This window comes from Salmo trutta, chromosome 22 (assembly GCF_901001165.1).
Source record: "Salmo trutta chromosome 22, fSalTru1.1, whole genome shotgun sequence".
NCBI classification, from domain to species: domain Eukaryota; kingdom Metazoa; phylum Chordata; class Actinopteri; order Salmoniformes; family Salmonidae; genus Salmo; species Salmo trutta.
The window spans coordinates 25,220,444-25,234,717 of NC_042978.1; the positions used below are offsets into that span (position 1 = coordinate 25,220,444).

The window sequence follows — 14,274 nt, forward strand, 5'->3', positions numbered from 1 at the left end:
AAGACCTTTAAACAGGTCAACATTCACAAGGCCACAGAGCCAGACGGATTACCAGGACTCCGAGCATGCGCTGACCAACTGGCAAGTGTATTCACTGATATTTTCAACTTCTCCCTGTCTGAGTCTGTAATACCAACATGTTTCAAGCAGACCACCATAGTCCCTTGCCCAAGAACACTAAGGTAACCTACCTAAATGACTACGGACCCGTAACACTCATGTCTGTAGCTATGAAATGCTTTGAAAGGCTGGTCATGGCTCACATCAACACCATTATTCCAGAAACCCTAGACCCACTCCAATTTGCATACCGCACCAACAGATCCACAGATGACGCAATCTCTATTGCTTTCCACACTGCTCTTTCCCACCTGGACAAAAGGAACACCTATGTGAGAATGCTATTCATTGACTACACCTCAGCTTTCAACACCATATTGCCCTCAAACCTCATCACTAAGCTAAGGACCCTGGGACTAAACACCTCCCTCTGCAACTGGATTCTGGACTTCCTGACGGGCCGCCCCCCAGGTGATAAGGGTAGGTAACAACACATCGGCCTCGCTGATTCTCAACACTGGGTCCCCCCCACTAGGGTCCCCCCAGGGGTGCTCAGTCCCCTCCTATACTCTCTGTTCACTCATGACTGCACACCCAGGCACGACTCCAACACCATTAAGTTTGCTGATGACACAACAGTGGTAGTCCTGATCACCGACGACGATGAGCCTATAGGGAGGAGGTCAGAGACCTGACCATGTCGTGCAAGGACAACAATCTCTCCCTCAACATGATCAAGACCAAGGAGATGATTGTGGACTACAGGAAATGGAGGACCGAGCTACCCCCATTCTCATCGACGGGGCTGTAGTGGAGCAGGTTGAGAGCTACAAGTTCCTTGGTGTCCACATCATCAACAAACTAACATGGTCCAAGCACACCAAGACAGTCGTGAAGAGGGCACGACAAAACCTATTCCCCCTCAGGAGACTGAAAAGATTTGGCATGGGTCCTCAGATCCTCAAAAGGTTCTACAGCTGCACCATCAAGAGCATCTTGACGGGTTGCATCACTGCCTGTTATGGCAACTGTTCGGCCTCAGACCGCAAGGTACTACAGAGGGTAGTGCGTACGCTGCTGCTACTCTGTTATTATCTATGCATAGCCACTTTAATAACTCTACCTACAGTACATGTACATAATTACCTCGACACCGGTGCCCCCCGCACATTGACACATTGACTCTGTACCGGTACCCCCTGTATATAGCCCCACTACTGTTATTTACTGCTGCTCTTAATTATTTGTTATTCTTATCTCTTACTTTTTTAAGGTATTTTCTTAACTACATTGTTCGTTAAGGGCTTGTAAGTAAGCATTTCACCTGTTGTATTCGGCATATGTGACAAATAAAATTTGATTTGATTTGAAGCAAGAGCTAGATACAGAGATTTTATCTTTTTTTTTACTTTCAGTTTCACTTACTTGGCTAGGAAATGCAGCTAGCCTACTCAAACGCCTTGCTCAAACTGAGGGATGCTATGTTAGCTAGTTGGCTATGACTATCCAGCACAACACTGGAACTCTTCCAAGTCAAGGTAAGCTTTTGGTTGTACTAATTTATTGCGACCGAGGCCCGCTGGTGTAAGTGCTTAACTGCTTACTGACTGTACACTAACATTACTGCATGATTGTAGAGGGTTTATTAACGTGTTAGTTATATTCGCTATGTTGACTATGACGTTACTTTAAGCTAATATGGTGATAACAATGTAGGCTGTGTGTAGTGGTTATGACATGGTTTGGCTTGGAAAGGTTTTTTCGCCTGGTCACATACAGCTGATCTCTCTATATATCTCTCTTGCTTCAAATCAAATCAAATTTGTGGACTTCAAGCTTACCTTGAAGTCCACAAGCGGAGATAAAAAAGAGAGAGGAGAGCGTGGCTGCTATGAAAGTGAACTGTGTTCACGCCTGATTAGGGGTGTATTCATTCTGCCAATTCTGTTGAAAAACATTTCTTAAATGGAAACAAATGGAACAAAATGGGGATAAACATACTTGAATTTGTCCAATAGAAACTCTCATTTGCAACTATTGGAGTAATGATGATCTGCTAGATACAGGCAAGAGTGTGTAAAGCAGTATTGAATGTGCCACTGTCTATCCATGTGTCAATGTCTGTCCCCTCAAATTTCTCTCTCAACCTGTGTGCACCTACTTTGTAAACTTTCATCCATAGGCTACGTTGTAGCAACCTCGTGATGGGTATATGGAACATTCTAATATCATGTAGTAGCCTAAGCCTATCGCTGTTACATTGAACTAGGTGAATTGAAAATGAATGACAGTCATTCATTATGCAGTAATAGAAATAAGGCTACGCTCATTTAAAAAAAAAAAATGTCCTTCCTAAATGGCACTGACCGCCCCTGGATTGAAGGTGCCGTTGCCAGTTGATAATCACCCCGGTAATTGCCTCGAATCTGAACGTAAACTATACTAAAACTAATTTCAAACATATAACAGATGATAAATAAATGAAGTAAAGTATGATGGGGAGAATGGGTGAGTTGATGAGCGAGTAGAAGCGAACGATGCATAATTATGTAATCACCAAATATGAATGAAGAACGGGGGGGCAGTCTATTACATTAATATATAATAAATATAATCTCAAAATGGTATGTACCCTATATCAGTCCACCGAATCCAAGCAGTTTTATCAGTGGCCACTTGGAGTACACAGTGAGAACGTGCATAATTTACAATGGCAAGAAGACCAAGATGAATGGATGCACATGCTGCGTTAGCGTTGGTACAAAAACTGAATGAAAACGACTCAGGTGGTGGGGAAGAAATTAATCATGACATCTCTGATGATTATTATTCTGTTTTTGAGCCTCAGCCTGAACCTAAATCTCCGATCCCTAAGCGCAAAAAAATACAGAACGGTGCCCGCACGGCTTGTTCTATCCAAAGTGATAGCACCGTTTGGATAGAACAAGCCGGTGACCGTGACAATCCCACATGAAAATATTATACAGTTTACATTTGAATAATACACTACTTATTATAGAATTATATATAACACACTGGAATATACTGTAGAATACTATACTACACACTGTAGTATCCCTCGATCATGTGTAACCTACTTACTATATAATGTTGCAGTAAATAGTACAGAATTATCCGCAAAAAAAAGCAGTGTAATAAATTATATACTAATGTCCACAAAAAACACTACAGTCCACAAAAACATTTTTTTTTAACTAAAGTAAATAATACAGTATTTAATTTTTAATATAACCTGCCTATTCCCCTCCCCCATGTCGCGATCTGTGCCACCCATAAGTGAGAAACCTACATGCCAAGTATAGTATGACTATACAAAACATTAAGAACTCCTGCTCTTAATTATAGATTAAACGTGTCGGTGCTCTGCAATTGTACATTAAGATTACACAACAATGAGCCGTTTGGAAGGAATCAGTGGCTAACTGCGAGCATAGCAAGAAACTGTTTGAATGTTAAATGACGAGACAGAGGCATGGATGCGAGTAACCAGTCTTGTTCAGTATATTGCAATACATCCGGGTATTTCAAGCACACCGGTAAAACACTGGAGTTGCAGTAATTAACATTTACCAACAGATGGCATCACTGTGCCATCTTACACCCATAACATCTTTCCTTTTATAAAATAGGACAGGAGCTGTCAATTCACTAACAAAACAAACCTAGTAATACTTTCCAACATGAACAGTTTAGTATTTTTTATTTTTTTTTCAGGTAACAACTGAACACATTTTGATACTCATTTGATCTCTGTCAACAATCCCTAATGGGAAACCTACAGATTAAGTATTTTTGGTGGCTGGGACAGACGCCCACAGCGTGAAAAGACAGGGGGCTTGTCTGCGAGGACTGCGGGTTCCCGCACGTCTGTCACCACACATGGCTCCAGGAGAGTGCTGGCTACTGGCAGAGCTGCTTTTAAGCGCCGTGCCATGAGGCGCTGGGCCGGGCTGCTATCCATGCCTTCTGTCGGGGTATTGCGCCACTGCAGGATTGCTTTCCAGGCATCTTTGCCCTCTCGCAGAGCTTTTTTGCAGAGGTTCTTTGCGATTTTGACTGCGGACTCAGCCTTCCCATTAGCTTTTGGGTGTCGTGGTGATGAAGTGACGTGCTCGAATTCCCAATCTGCAGCAAATTTTCGGAACTCAACTCTGGAGAATTGGGGTCCATTGTCTGAAATTACCCTATCTGGCTGGCCATAGCGGGCAAACTGAGCCTTGCAGCGTTTGATTGTTGTCTCTGCTGAGAGGTCGGGGAGGAGGTCAATCTCCCAGAAGTCTGAATAATGATCGACTACCAGCAGAAAGTCTTTGCCACTGTGCTGGAAGAGATCTAGACTTACTATCTGCCAGGGGCGCATCGGTAGCTCGTGGGACATCATCGTCTCTCTGTTGCTCAGTGACATATTCATTGCAGATTGTGCATTTACTGACAGTCTTTGATTTCGCTCTGCATTCCTGGCCAATACAGTGTGTCACGTGCTTGTCTGTAACAGGCCTCACCTCCTATGTGACTTGAGTGCACGCGCGCCAACATCTCAGGGCGCAGAGACCGGGGAATAACGACTCTCTGACCCTTGAATATTACTCCGTTTTGAACACTGAGCTCCTCTTTGACTGGCCAATAATCTCTGACGGCTAAAGCAGTTTCTTCCTTGTAGTCCGGCCAGCCCATCAGAATCACAGACCTCAATGCCTGGAGTTGCTCGTCCCTGTCTGTGTGCTGTCTGATTTGTATAAGGCGCTGGTCCGTGACATTGAGGTAGTCAGCCTGGTTGATGTGTTCAACATCCACTTGCTCTGTTTGTAAGCTGCACACTGCGTGTCATTCATGCATGGAGCGTGTGTGAGTGCCTGATGCAGTAGCCCTGCTGAGCGTGTCACTCACATACGTCTCTGGCCCTGGCTTATACACCACCTTGAGGTTGTAGTTTTGTAGGGCCAGTAGCATGCTCTGCAGTTGTTTCGGGGCATTCAGGAGAGGCTTGCTGAATATAGCAATAAGGGGCTTGTGATCTGTCTCTGCGGTAATATTGTCACGCCCGTACAGATAGTGGTGGAAGCGTTGGCATGCAAACACAATGCTGAGGCACTCCTTCTCTATCTGGGCATAGTTCTGCTCTGTTGGGGTGAGTGCCCTAGAGGCGAATGCCACAGGCTGGCCCTCCTGCATGAGGCAACAGCCAAGTCCATACTGGCTTGAGTCACTCTGAATCATGACAGGTTTTGACACATCGTAGTATCGCAGTACAGGTGTCTGGGTGACCAGTTGTTTTATTTCCCTCACCGCTGCGTCATGTTTTGGGAGCCAATGCCAGATGGTGTCCTTGTCCATGAGCCTCCTTAGTGGCTCACACACTTCAGAGAGCCGCGGTAGGAACTTGGCCAGGTAGGTGACGAATCCGACGAAGCGCTGCACTGCCTTCACGTCAGATGGGTTGGGCATTTCCAAGACAGCCTTCACTTTTTCACGATCCGCCTTCAATCCAGTGGAGGACAAGATGTGCCCATGAAAGCGGACCTCTGGCACTTTAAACTGAAGCTTTTTTTTGCATAGCCTTAGCTTGACCTGTCTGCATCTGACCATCAGGGCCAGCAGCTTGGTGTCATGGTCACATTCTGCCTCCTCATCACTGTCCCCACAGCCCACTACGAGGATGTCATCTGCTATGGGTTCCACGCCACTGAGTCCCATCAACAGCTCATGCTGTTTCCGCTGATACACCTCTGGAGCCACGGAGACACCAAACGGGAGCTAACGTTAGCCTGCTATTCAATGGAGTGGCTGTTTTTTACCCGAGTACCCATCATAAATCCAGAGAATGCCAGACTTTGATGACAAAGTTTGTTGACAAAATTTGCCCACAAAGGACCGCTGCGCCACCTTCAAAAGGTGAATCCAAAAATGCCTTGTATGCTGCTGCATAAATTATGTAATATGCAAGGGAGAAATGTATACTGTAGCTAAGAAAGTAATACTAAGTGTATATTGTGTAGTAAACTGTTAGTAGTGCATGTGCCTCACCCTAATAATTCGGTCTATTTTCAGCAACGCGGTTTTGTAACACATCGTTCGTGGCCGGGTGTGTGCTTGTTTGGCTACTTTTTTGTACAGCTTTGACAGTGCTACTGATAGTATTTGTGTTGCTTGGCTTGCACGTGCAAATTCAGCACACACAACATTCTATAATATAATTGTGTTATTTAACTTGTATGACGTGTATCATTTTTGACACTCAAAGACCCAAACGGCGTTCAATGTGGTCTATTTTCACCTCTTAATGTTCTAACTTGGTGGTGCACAAATAGCCTATAACCTGTTTTAGAGAAACGTAATCATTGAATATTGTAAGAGCTTTCATTGTCTGTTTATATGCCCCATTTATTTATCTTATGGTTCTAACTTGTACAAGGAGTACACTGTAAGAACGGCCAATGTTCTGAATTCTGTCGCTGTACATTTCAAAAGTGCTGAACAAATAGTTATATTGACTGTGTCCGTCGTAGCTTGCTCATTAATGTCTTAATTGAAATTATGGATTGTCTCTTATCTGCTCGTCTTCCCCTTATGCCAAAGTTTGTGCATCTCAATTGTCAGTAGAAACCACATTTGTTTAAAAACCTCTATGGGATTGTTGTCCCCCCTGCGGGATGGTTGAACTAACATAGGCTAATGTGATAAGCATGAGGTTGTAAGTAACAAATCATTTCCCAGGACATAGACATATCTGATATGGGCAGAAAGCTTAAATTCTTGTTAATCTAACTGCGCTGTCCAATTTACAGTAGCTATTACAGTGAAAGAATACCATGCTATTGTTTGAAGAGAGTGTACAATTATTAACTTGAAAATGTATTAATAAACCAATTAGGCACATTTGGGCGGTCTTGATACATTTTGAACAGATATACAATGGTTCATTGGATCAGTCTAAAACGTTGCACATACACTGCTGCCATCTAGTGGCCAAAATCTAAATTGCACCTGGGTTGGAATAATACATTATGGCCTTTCTCTTGCATTTAAAAGATTATGGTACACAAAAAATCCACAGGTTTTTTTCTTTGTATTCTCTTTTACCAGATCTGTGTCATATTTTCCTACATTAATTTCACATTTCCACAAACTTCAAAGTGTTTCCTTTCAAATGGTATCAAGAATTTGCATATCCTTGCTTAAGCTACAGGCCTGAGCTACAGGCAGTTAGATTCGGGTATGTCATTTTAGGCGGAAGTTTAATAAAAGGGTCACTTCTCTTTAAACAAGCAAAACTGTGGTTTAAATCTGTGGTGTAATTTCTTATATTTACTATTTGAGAGATTTAACTCTCAAGTCAATGCTTTTGGATATTAAATACCAATTAAACAATAGGACAGTAATGTGAGTGAAATATATTTGAAAGTATTGTAAAACTCACCAGCTGTTTTAATCACTCTTCTGTTTTAACAGTAGTGACCGTGGTGTCCTAGAGCTGTGCAGATATCGGTGAAAAGGAATTTTCTCCCAGTAAGCCTCAAATTTCACATTAAATAGAAAATATGTTTTTTTTCTGCAGTAAGATTAGTATTTCACACCTGTTTCTATTTTCAAATTCTCAAGCAGCCAAATGAAACCTATTCATAAGTAGAGAGGTACCTTACAGTAAATGGAAGGGATTTACTGTACAGAAACAGCATTACTGATACTCATCAGTAACACCTACAGGTGAAACATGAAGGTGAAGTGACTTTAATGATACAGATGGAAAACTTGTGCTCGTACACAATTGTTTTTTAACTCATACTGTACATCCTCTTTATTGCTTAATTTGACCAGATAAAAGAAAAACTCTTGTGAGAAACAGAAACAGTGAGAAACAGATACAAAGGATAATTAATATGTTTGTACCAGAGGAGGCTTGTGGGAGGAGCAATAGGAGGACAGGTTCGTTGCTATGGCTGGAATGGAATAAATGGAACAGTATCAAACACATCAAACATATGGAAACCACTTGTGACTCTGTTCCATTTATTCCACTTATGCCATTACAATGAGCCTGTCCTCCTATAGCTTCTCCCACCAGCCTCCTCTGGTATGTTCTGTATAGTGTAAAGCACACTAGTCTCTGGTTTGAGTGATAGAGTTTAGCTGGCAGTGGCAGGGTACTACTGCTTGTCCAACAGGTTGGCCATCTCCATCCAGCCCAGATCCCACTGTACCTCAGTCACATCCTGCTTGGTCTGGGGTGCCTCTCCTGGGGGTGGCCCTTCTTTGGAGGAGAAACAGCTGCGGGTGCACCAGATACGCAACCTTGAACCCAATAACAGACTGGTTAGTGACACATACAGAGTTTACTGCTCACTACAGAGTGTTTTTATGTCCATTGAATGTGATTAGTAAACAGAGATATTTGTTGAAGGTAATAACTACTAACCTGTAGTGACGAACCAGTAACATAACAACAGGAATAAGCAACAGGATAACCACAATGCAACAGAACAGCAACACCCATATCCAGGTACCTGAATGGGGAAAAAGGTGAACCCATATAAGTCGAGTGTGCACGCGCACGTGCGTGTGTGTGTTGGAGGAGGGGGGTTGAGGGGATTGAAGGGTTATATGTGTAGACACTGTACCTTCAGAGGACAATGTCTTTCTCTCTTCTGAGGTGGAGTTCCCTAAAATAAAGGCATAAAAAATCAATGCAACGTAAAATGAAGTTAATCTGTATATCAAGCAGTATTGGGAGGCAGTAAAATATTTGGGCCGCAGTTGTGCCCAACCGTTTGGTCTTACTTCTCACAGACAGCCAACTCTCTGGGCTCTCCAACTTCTCCTCAGGTTCAGCACACTTGTAGAAGCCCTCGTCTGCACCGTTCACATTGTCAATGGTCATCTCTGTGACGTTCAGAGAAACAACCTCTACTCCGTCTTTGTAGAAGGTGGTCTGGTTAGGTTTGTGGAACCAGTACCGGCAGTGCAGAGTCACCTGATCTCCCTCTGTGACAGGGTGAGCAGGGCCCACAATGATCATGGAACCATCTGTGAGACAGAAGAGAAGACACTAGACCATAGGCAAAAACCATTACATATAGTGCATCTTACTTGCTTTCTTATGCATAATCTCGATTTCCACAGGCACATGGCATTATTTCCCCCCAACCACATGATCACAATACTGCTAATGTATCAGACAGTGATACAGATATGGCTCACAGCTCACTGTGATGTTGACCGTGTTGCTGCGCCATTTGCTGCTCTCACACCAGTACAACCCACTGTGTAGAGAGGAGAGGCTGCATGCTCCAGGAACCTCCTTCCTGACAGTGCCCTCTAGTGTCTGACACCCAGACCTAACTCCAAAGTAAGTGAGCTGCCACAATGTCCAGTCTGTGGGGTTACTCTCTGTGGAGTTGCTCTCAGACACAGCAGGGCACTGGAGTGAGAAGCGCTTCCCTTGGAAGTGCTGTCGGCTGTTGGGGATCACTACCAAAGAGGGTGGGGTCAGCTCTGCGAGAGAGATGGGTACAATAAGTGGGGGTGACATTTTCAGGATTACTCACTCTACTAATGCCATAACACCAAATGGCTACTCATCTTTGATGAGGTTATGTGTGCATTGATACCAATAGCAGTAGGCATATTGCATCCAACCAATCAGAGAACAGTGATTAGACTGAAGGTTGTCTCACCTGACACAGTCAAGTGGGCTGGGTCACTGAGTAAGGGTGTGGTTGAGCCATTCCGCTCAGCCTGGCACCAGTAGCTACCACCGTCAGCCTTGGCAACCCCAGTGATGGAGTAACTGTCACCACTGATTATGTGTCTAGCGTTTGGGGTCACAAGTTTGTGAGATGTGTGTCTGAACCAGTGATAGGTCCAAGAATAGTTAGCACCTGCTTCCACACTGCATCTCAGGGTCACAGATTCCCTTAAGTAGATGGTTGATCCTGGGGGCCAAACAGACAGAACCGCTCTGATATTGGGAGACCCTAAAGAAAGAGGGAAGCTCATTATTTCTGGATATTTCTGTATGTGTATATGAGTGTGTGTATATGAGTGTGTGTGTATATGAGTATGTGTGTATGTTTTACCTTTAGAGTCTGAAATTTGGATCATCAATGCTGTTAGACCTGATGAAGAAAAAAAAGGATCATTGATCAATGTGATCAGAAGTTAACTCTGTTTACTATTCAGGAGTAGGAAATAGAGCAGTAACAACATTACTGTATATACACTGTGGGCAGAGGAATGGGAAACAGTCTCTAATGAGTCTGTAGATGGATATCATCCCCATGGGGTAGGAGGAATGTACACGCATGTCCTTTCCTGCCATTTCTGATCCTTTCCTTCACAACAAGACTCCACACAACCTACAATCATGGTCATGGAGCTTATGGCAAGAAAAATACAAAAGTCGATAGCACTCAAATAAACCCACCTAAACATGTTATCTTAAGAGTGACATTTTACCCCATTCTCACATTCAACCAATAGGCTACACTAAACATATAAAAAAATGTAGCCTATGCAGAGTGCACTGCCGTTAATCAAAATTCAGACCGGGTTATATCATCATGCACATTATCAATGACAATAATTGACCATTGAAATGTACAGTGGTGGAAAAAGTATCTAATTGTGATACTTGAGTAAAAGTATAGATACCTTAATAGAAAGTTACTCAAGTAAAAGTAAAAGTTACCCGGTAAAATACGACTTGAGTAAAAGTCTAGAAGTATTTGTAAAAAAAAAAGTAAAAGCATAAATAATTTAAAATTCCCTATATTAAGCAAAGCAGACAACACCATTTTCTTGTTTAAGACATTTACGTATAGCCAGGGGCAGACTCAAACACTCAGACATCATTTACAAATGATGCATTTGGTTTAGTGAGTTCGCCAGATCAGAAGCAGTAGGGATTGGGGACCACGTGTTCTCTTGATAAGTGCATGAATTGGACCATTTTCCAGTCCTGCTAAGCCTTCAAAATACTTTTGGGTGTCAGGGAAAATGTATGGAGTAAAAAGTACATTATTTTCTTTACAAATGTAATGAAGTAAAAGGACAAGTTGTCAAAAAAATAAATAGTAAAGTACAGATACCCCATAAAACTACTTAAGTAGTACTTTAAAGTATTTTTACTTAAGTACTTTACACCACTGGAAATGTATATGAACAATTAAGACAATTCTAATTAGTCAATAAGGAAATTAAAATGAATAGGAGCTCACCCAGTATGACATAGACGGAGAGGGAGTTCATTCTACCTGGAGTGGAATTACTCTGGTACACAATTAAAACCCTGTCAAATCTCTTTCTGACTCTATCAAACAGACAGACTAATACAAGTATCAGAGAGATATCTTGCTAACTCACTGTTACACCTGCCATATTAGAATTGTCAAAGGGTTGCAGTCTTCAAATGGGGGAAAAAAAGGTCACTCATTTGGAGGTAAAATCTAAATGTGGATTTAGGGTGGGACAGTAACAATCTAGAAAGACAGAAAACAGGGGATGAGGAGGAGCTATAGGACTTCCCATCATAATAATCGCCCAGCCCCCTTTAGAGATGGCCATCTTACCGGGGACTAAGGGGCAAACATTTCCTCCACTTCCGCCTGTGCCATGGCAATACAGTCACAACTACTACTAACAATGAGGCATATACAGTTGAAGTCGGAAGTTTACATACACCTTAGCTAAATACATTTAAACTCAGTTTTTCACAATTCCTGACATTTAATCCTAGTAAACATTCCCTGTCTTAGGTCAGTTAGGATCACCACTTTATTTTAAGAATGTGAAATGTCAGAAAAATAACAGAGTGATTTATTTCAGCTTTTATTTCTTTCATCACATTCCCAGTGGATCAGAAGTTTACATACACTCAGTTAGTATTTGGTAGCATTGCCTTTAAATTGGTTAACTTGGGTCAAACGTTTCGGGTAGCCTTCCACAAGCTTCCCACAATAAGTTGGGTGAATTTTGGCCCATTTCTCCTGACAGAGCTGGTGTAACTGAGTCAGGTTTGTAAGCCTCCTTGCTCGCACACGCTTTTTCAGTTCTGCCCACAAATTTTCTATGGGATTGAGGTCAGGGCTTTGTGATGGCCACTCCAATACCTTGACTTTGTTGTGGGCCACCAGTACTTCCCACTCAGACAGCGCACCGTCCGACCGATGCCTGGATGACCAGAGGAAGATGACATGTGGACCCAATAGATCAGCCGATCACGGACAGCAGACAGAACGTACAGACGCCCAGCGGGACACTGGAGGGGAGCGGGCTCTGCACGTAACGCCTGCTCAATGTCCGCGTCCAGCTCCCACACTACTGGTGCCACCAGGCAGGAGGCCGGGAGTATGGGAGTGGGATCCATGGGCCAATCCTCTGTGTCATACAGCCGGGACAGTGCGTCTGCCTTCATGTTCTAGGAACCTGGTCTGTAAGAAAGTGTGAAAACAAAACGGGTGAAAAACATGGCCCACCTTGCCTGACGAGGGTTCAGTCTCCTCGCTGCCCGGATGTACTCCAGATTGTGGTGGTCAGTCCAGATGAGAAAAGGGTGTTTAGCCCCCTCAAGCCAATGTCTCCACGCCTTCAGAGCCTTGACGACAGCCAACAGCTTCCGGTCCCCTGCGTCATAGTTTCGCTCCAACGGGCTGAGCTTCCTCGAGAAGAAGGCACAGGGGTGGAGCTTCGGTGTCGTACCCGAGCGCTGAGAGAGCACGGCTCCTATCCCAGCCATTGGACGCATCCACCTCCACTATGAACGCCAAAGAGGGATCCGGATGGGCCAGCACGGGAGCCGAGGTAAACAGAGCGCTCAGGTGACCAAAAGCCCTGTCCGCCTCAGCCGACCACTGCAAACGCACTGGTCCCCCCTTCAGCAGTGAGGTAATGGGAGCCGCTACCTGACCAAAACCCCGGATAAACCTCCGGTAGTAATTGGCAAACCCTAGAAACCGCTGCACCTCCTTTACCGTGGTGGGAGTCGGCCAATTACGCACGGCTGAAATGCGGTCACTCTCCATCTCCACCCCCGAGGTGGAAATGCGATACCCTAGGAAGGAGATGGACTGTTGGAAGAATAGGCATTTGTCAGCCTTGACGTACAGATCATGCTCCAACAGTCGACCAAGCACCCTGGGACACATGCTCGGCGCGTGTAGCGGAGTATATCAGAATTTCATCAATATACACCACTACACCCTGCCCGTGCAGGTCCCTGAAAATCTTGTCTACAAAGGCTTGGAAGACTGATGGAGCATTCATCAACCCGTACGGCATAACGAGATACTCATAATGCCCTGAGGTCGTACTGAATGCCGTCTTCCACTCGTCTCCCTCCCTGATACGCACCAGGTTGTAAGCGCTCCTGAGATCTAGTTTGGTGAAGAAGCGCGCCCCGTGCATTGACTCAATCGCCGTGGCGATAAGAGGTAGCGGGTAACTGTACCTCACTGTGGTCTGATTTAGGCCTCAGTAGTCAATACACGGGCGCAGAACTCCCTCCTTCACAAAAAAGAAACTCGAAGGAGGCGGGTGAAGTGGAGGACCGAATGTACCCCTGACGCAGGGATTCGGAGACATATGTTTCCATAGCCGCCATCTCCGCCTGTGACAGGGGATACATGTGAATCCTGGGAAGTGCAGTGTCTACCAGGAGATTTATTGCACAATCCCCCCGTCGATGGGGTGGTAGTTGAGTCGCCAAATCGGAGGCGAGAGCCAAATCGGCATATTCGGGGGGAATGCGCACGGTGGAGACCTGGTCTGGACTTTCCACCGTAGTAGCACCAACGGAAACCCCTAAACACCTCCCTGAGCACTCTCGTGACCACCCCGTGAGAGCCCTCTGTTTCCATGAAATGGTGGGGCCATGACGAGCTAACCAGGGAAGGCCTAGTACCACGGGAAATGCAGGAGAGTCAATGAGGAAGAGACTGATTCTCTCTTCGTGACCCCCCCCTGCGTCACCATGCCCAGGGGGATGGTAACTTCCCTATTTATCCCGGACCCTAATGGTCGACTGTCCAGAGTGTGAACTGGGAAAGGCCTAACCACTGGAACAATAGGGATCCCTAACCTATGGGCAAATGCTCTGTCGATAAAATGACCAACCGCGCCTGAATCGACGAGCGCCTTATGCTGGGAATGCGATGAAAACTCAGGAAAGTAAGCATGCACAAACAGGTGTACAACAGAGGG

At 44.5% G+C, this 14,274-nt stretch overlaps 1 protein-coding gene across 1 annotated transcript; it reads right to left on the reverse strand.

The window, feature by feature from the left end:
- Positions 1-7,849: 7,849 nt before the first annotated feature.
- Positions 7,850-11,477, reverse strand: LOC115158438 (uncharacterized). The gene is made up of 8 exons (XM_029707386.1): positions 11,295-11,477; positions 10,155-10,193; positions 9,753-10,052; positions 9,277-9,570; positions 8,857-9,102; positions 8,697-8,738; positions 8,495-8,582; positions 7,850-8,370 (listed from the first exon to the last, which is right to left on the reverse strand). Exons 1-8 carry the CDS (start codon positions 11,323-11,325, stop codon positions 8,226-8,228), a joined length of 1,185 nt encoding a protein of 394 aa, XP_029563246.1. The 5' UTR covers positions 11,326-11,477; the 3' UTR covers positions 7,850-8,225.
- Positions 11,478-14,274: the final 2,797 nt, after the last annotated feature.

Coding starts and splice junctions, on each gene's coding strand:
- LOC115158438 (XM_029707386.1), bottom strand. CDS start 11,325: ATGAACTCCCTCTCCGTCTATGTCATACTGG. Junction 10,194..11,294: donor CTCCGTCTATGTCATACTGG/GTGAGCTCCTAT, acceptor TTTCTTCATCAG/GTCTAACAGCATTGATGATC. Junction 8,739..8,856: donor GAGTTGGCTGTCTGTGAGAA/GTAAGACCAAAC, acceptor CCTTTATTTTAG/GGAACTCCACCTCAGAAGAG.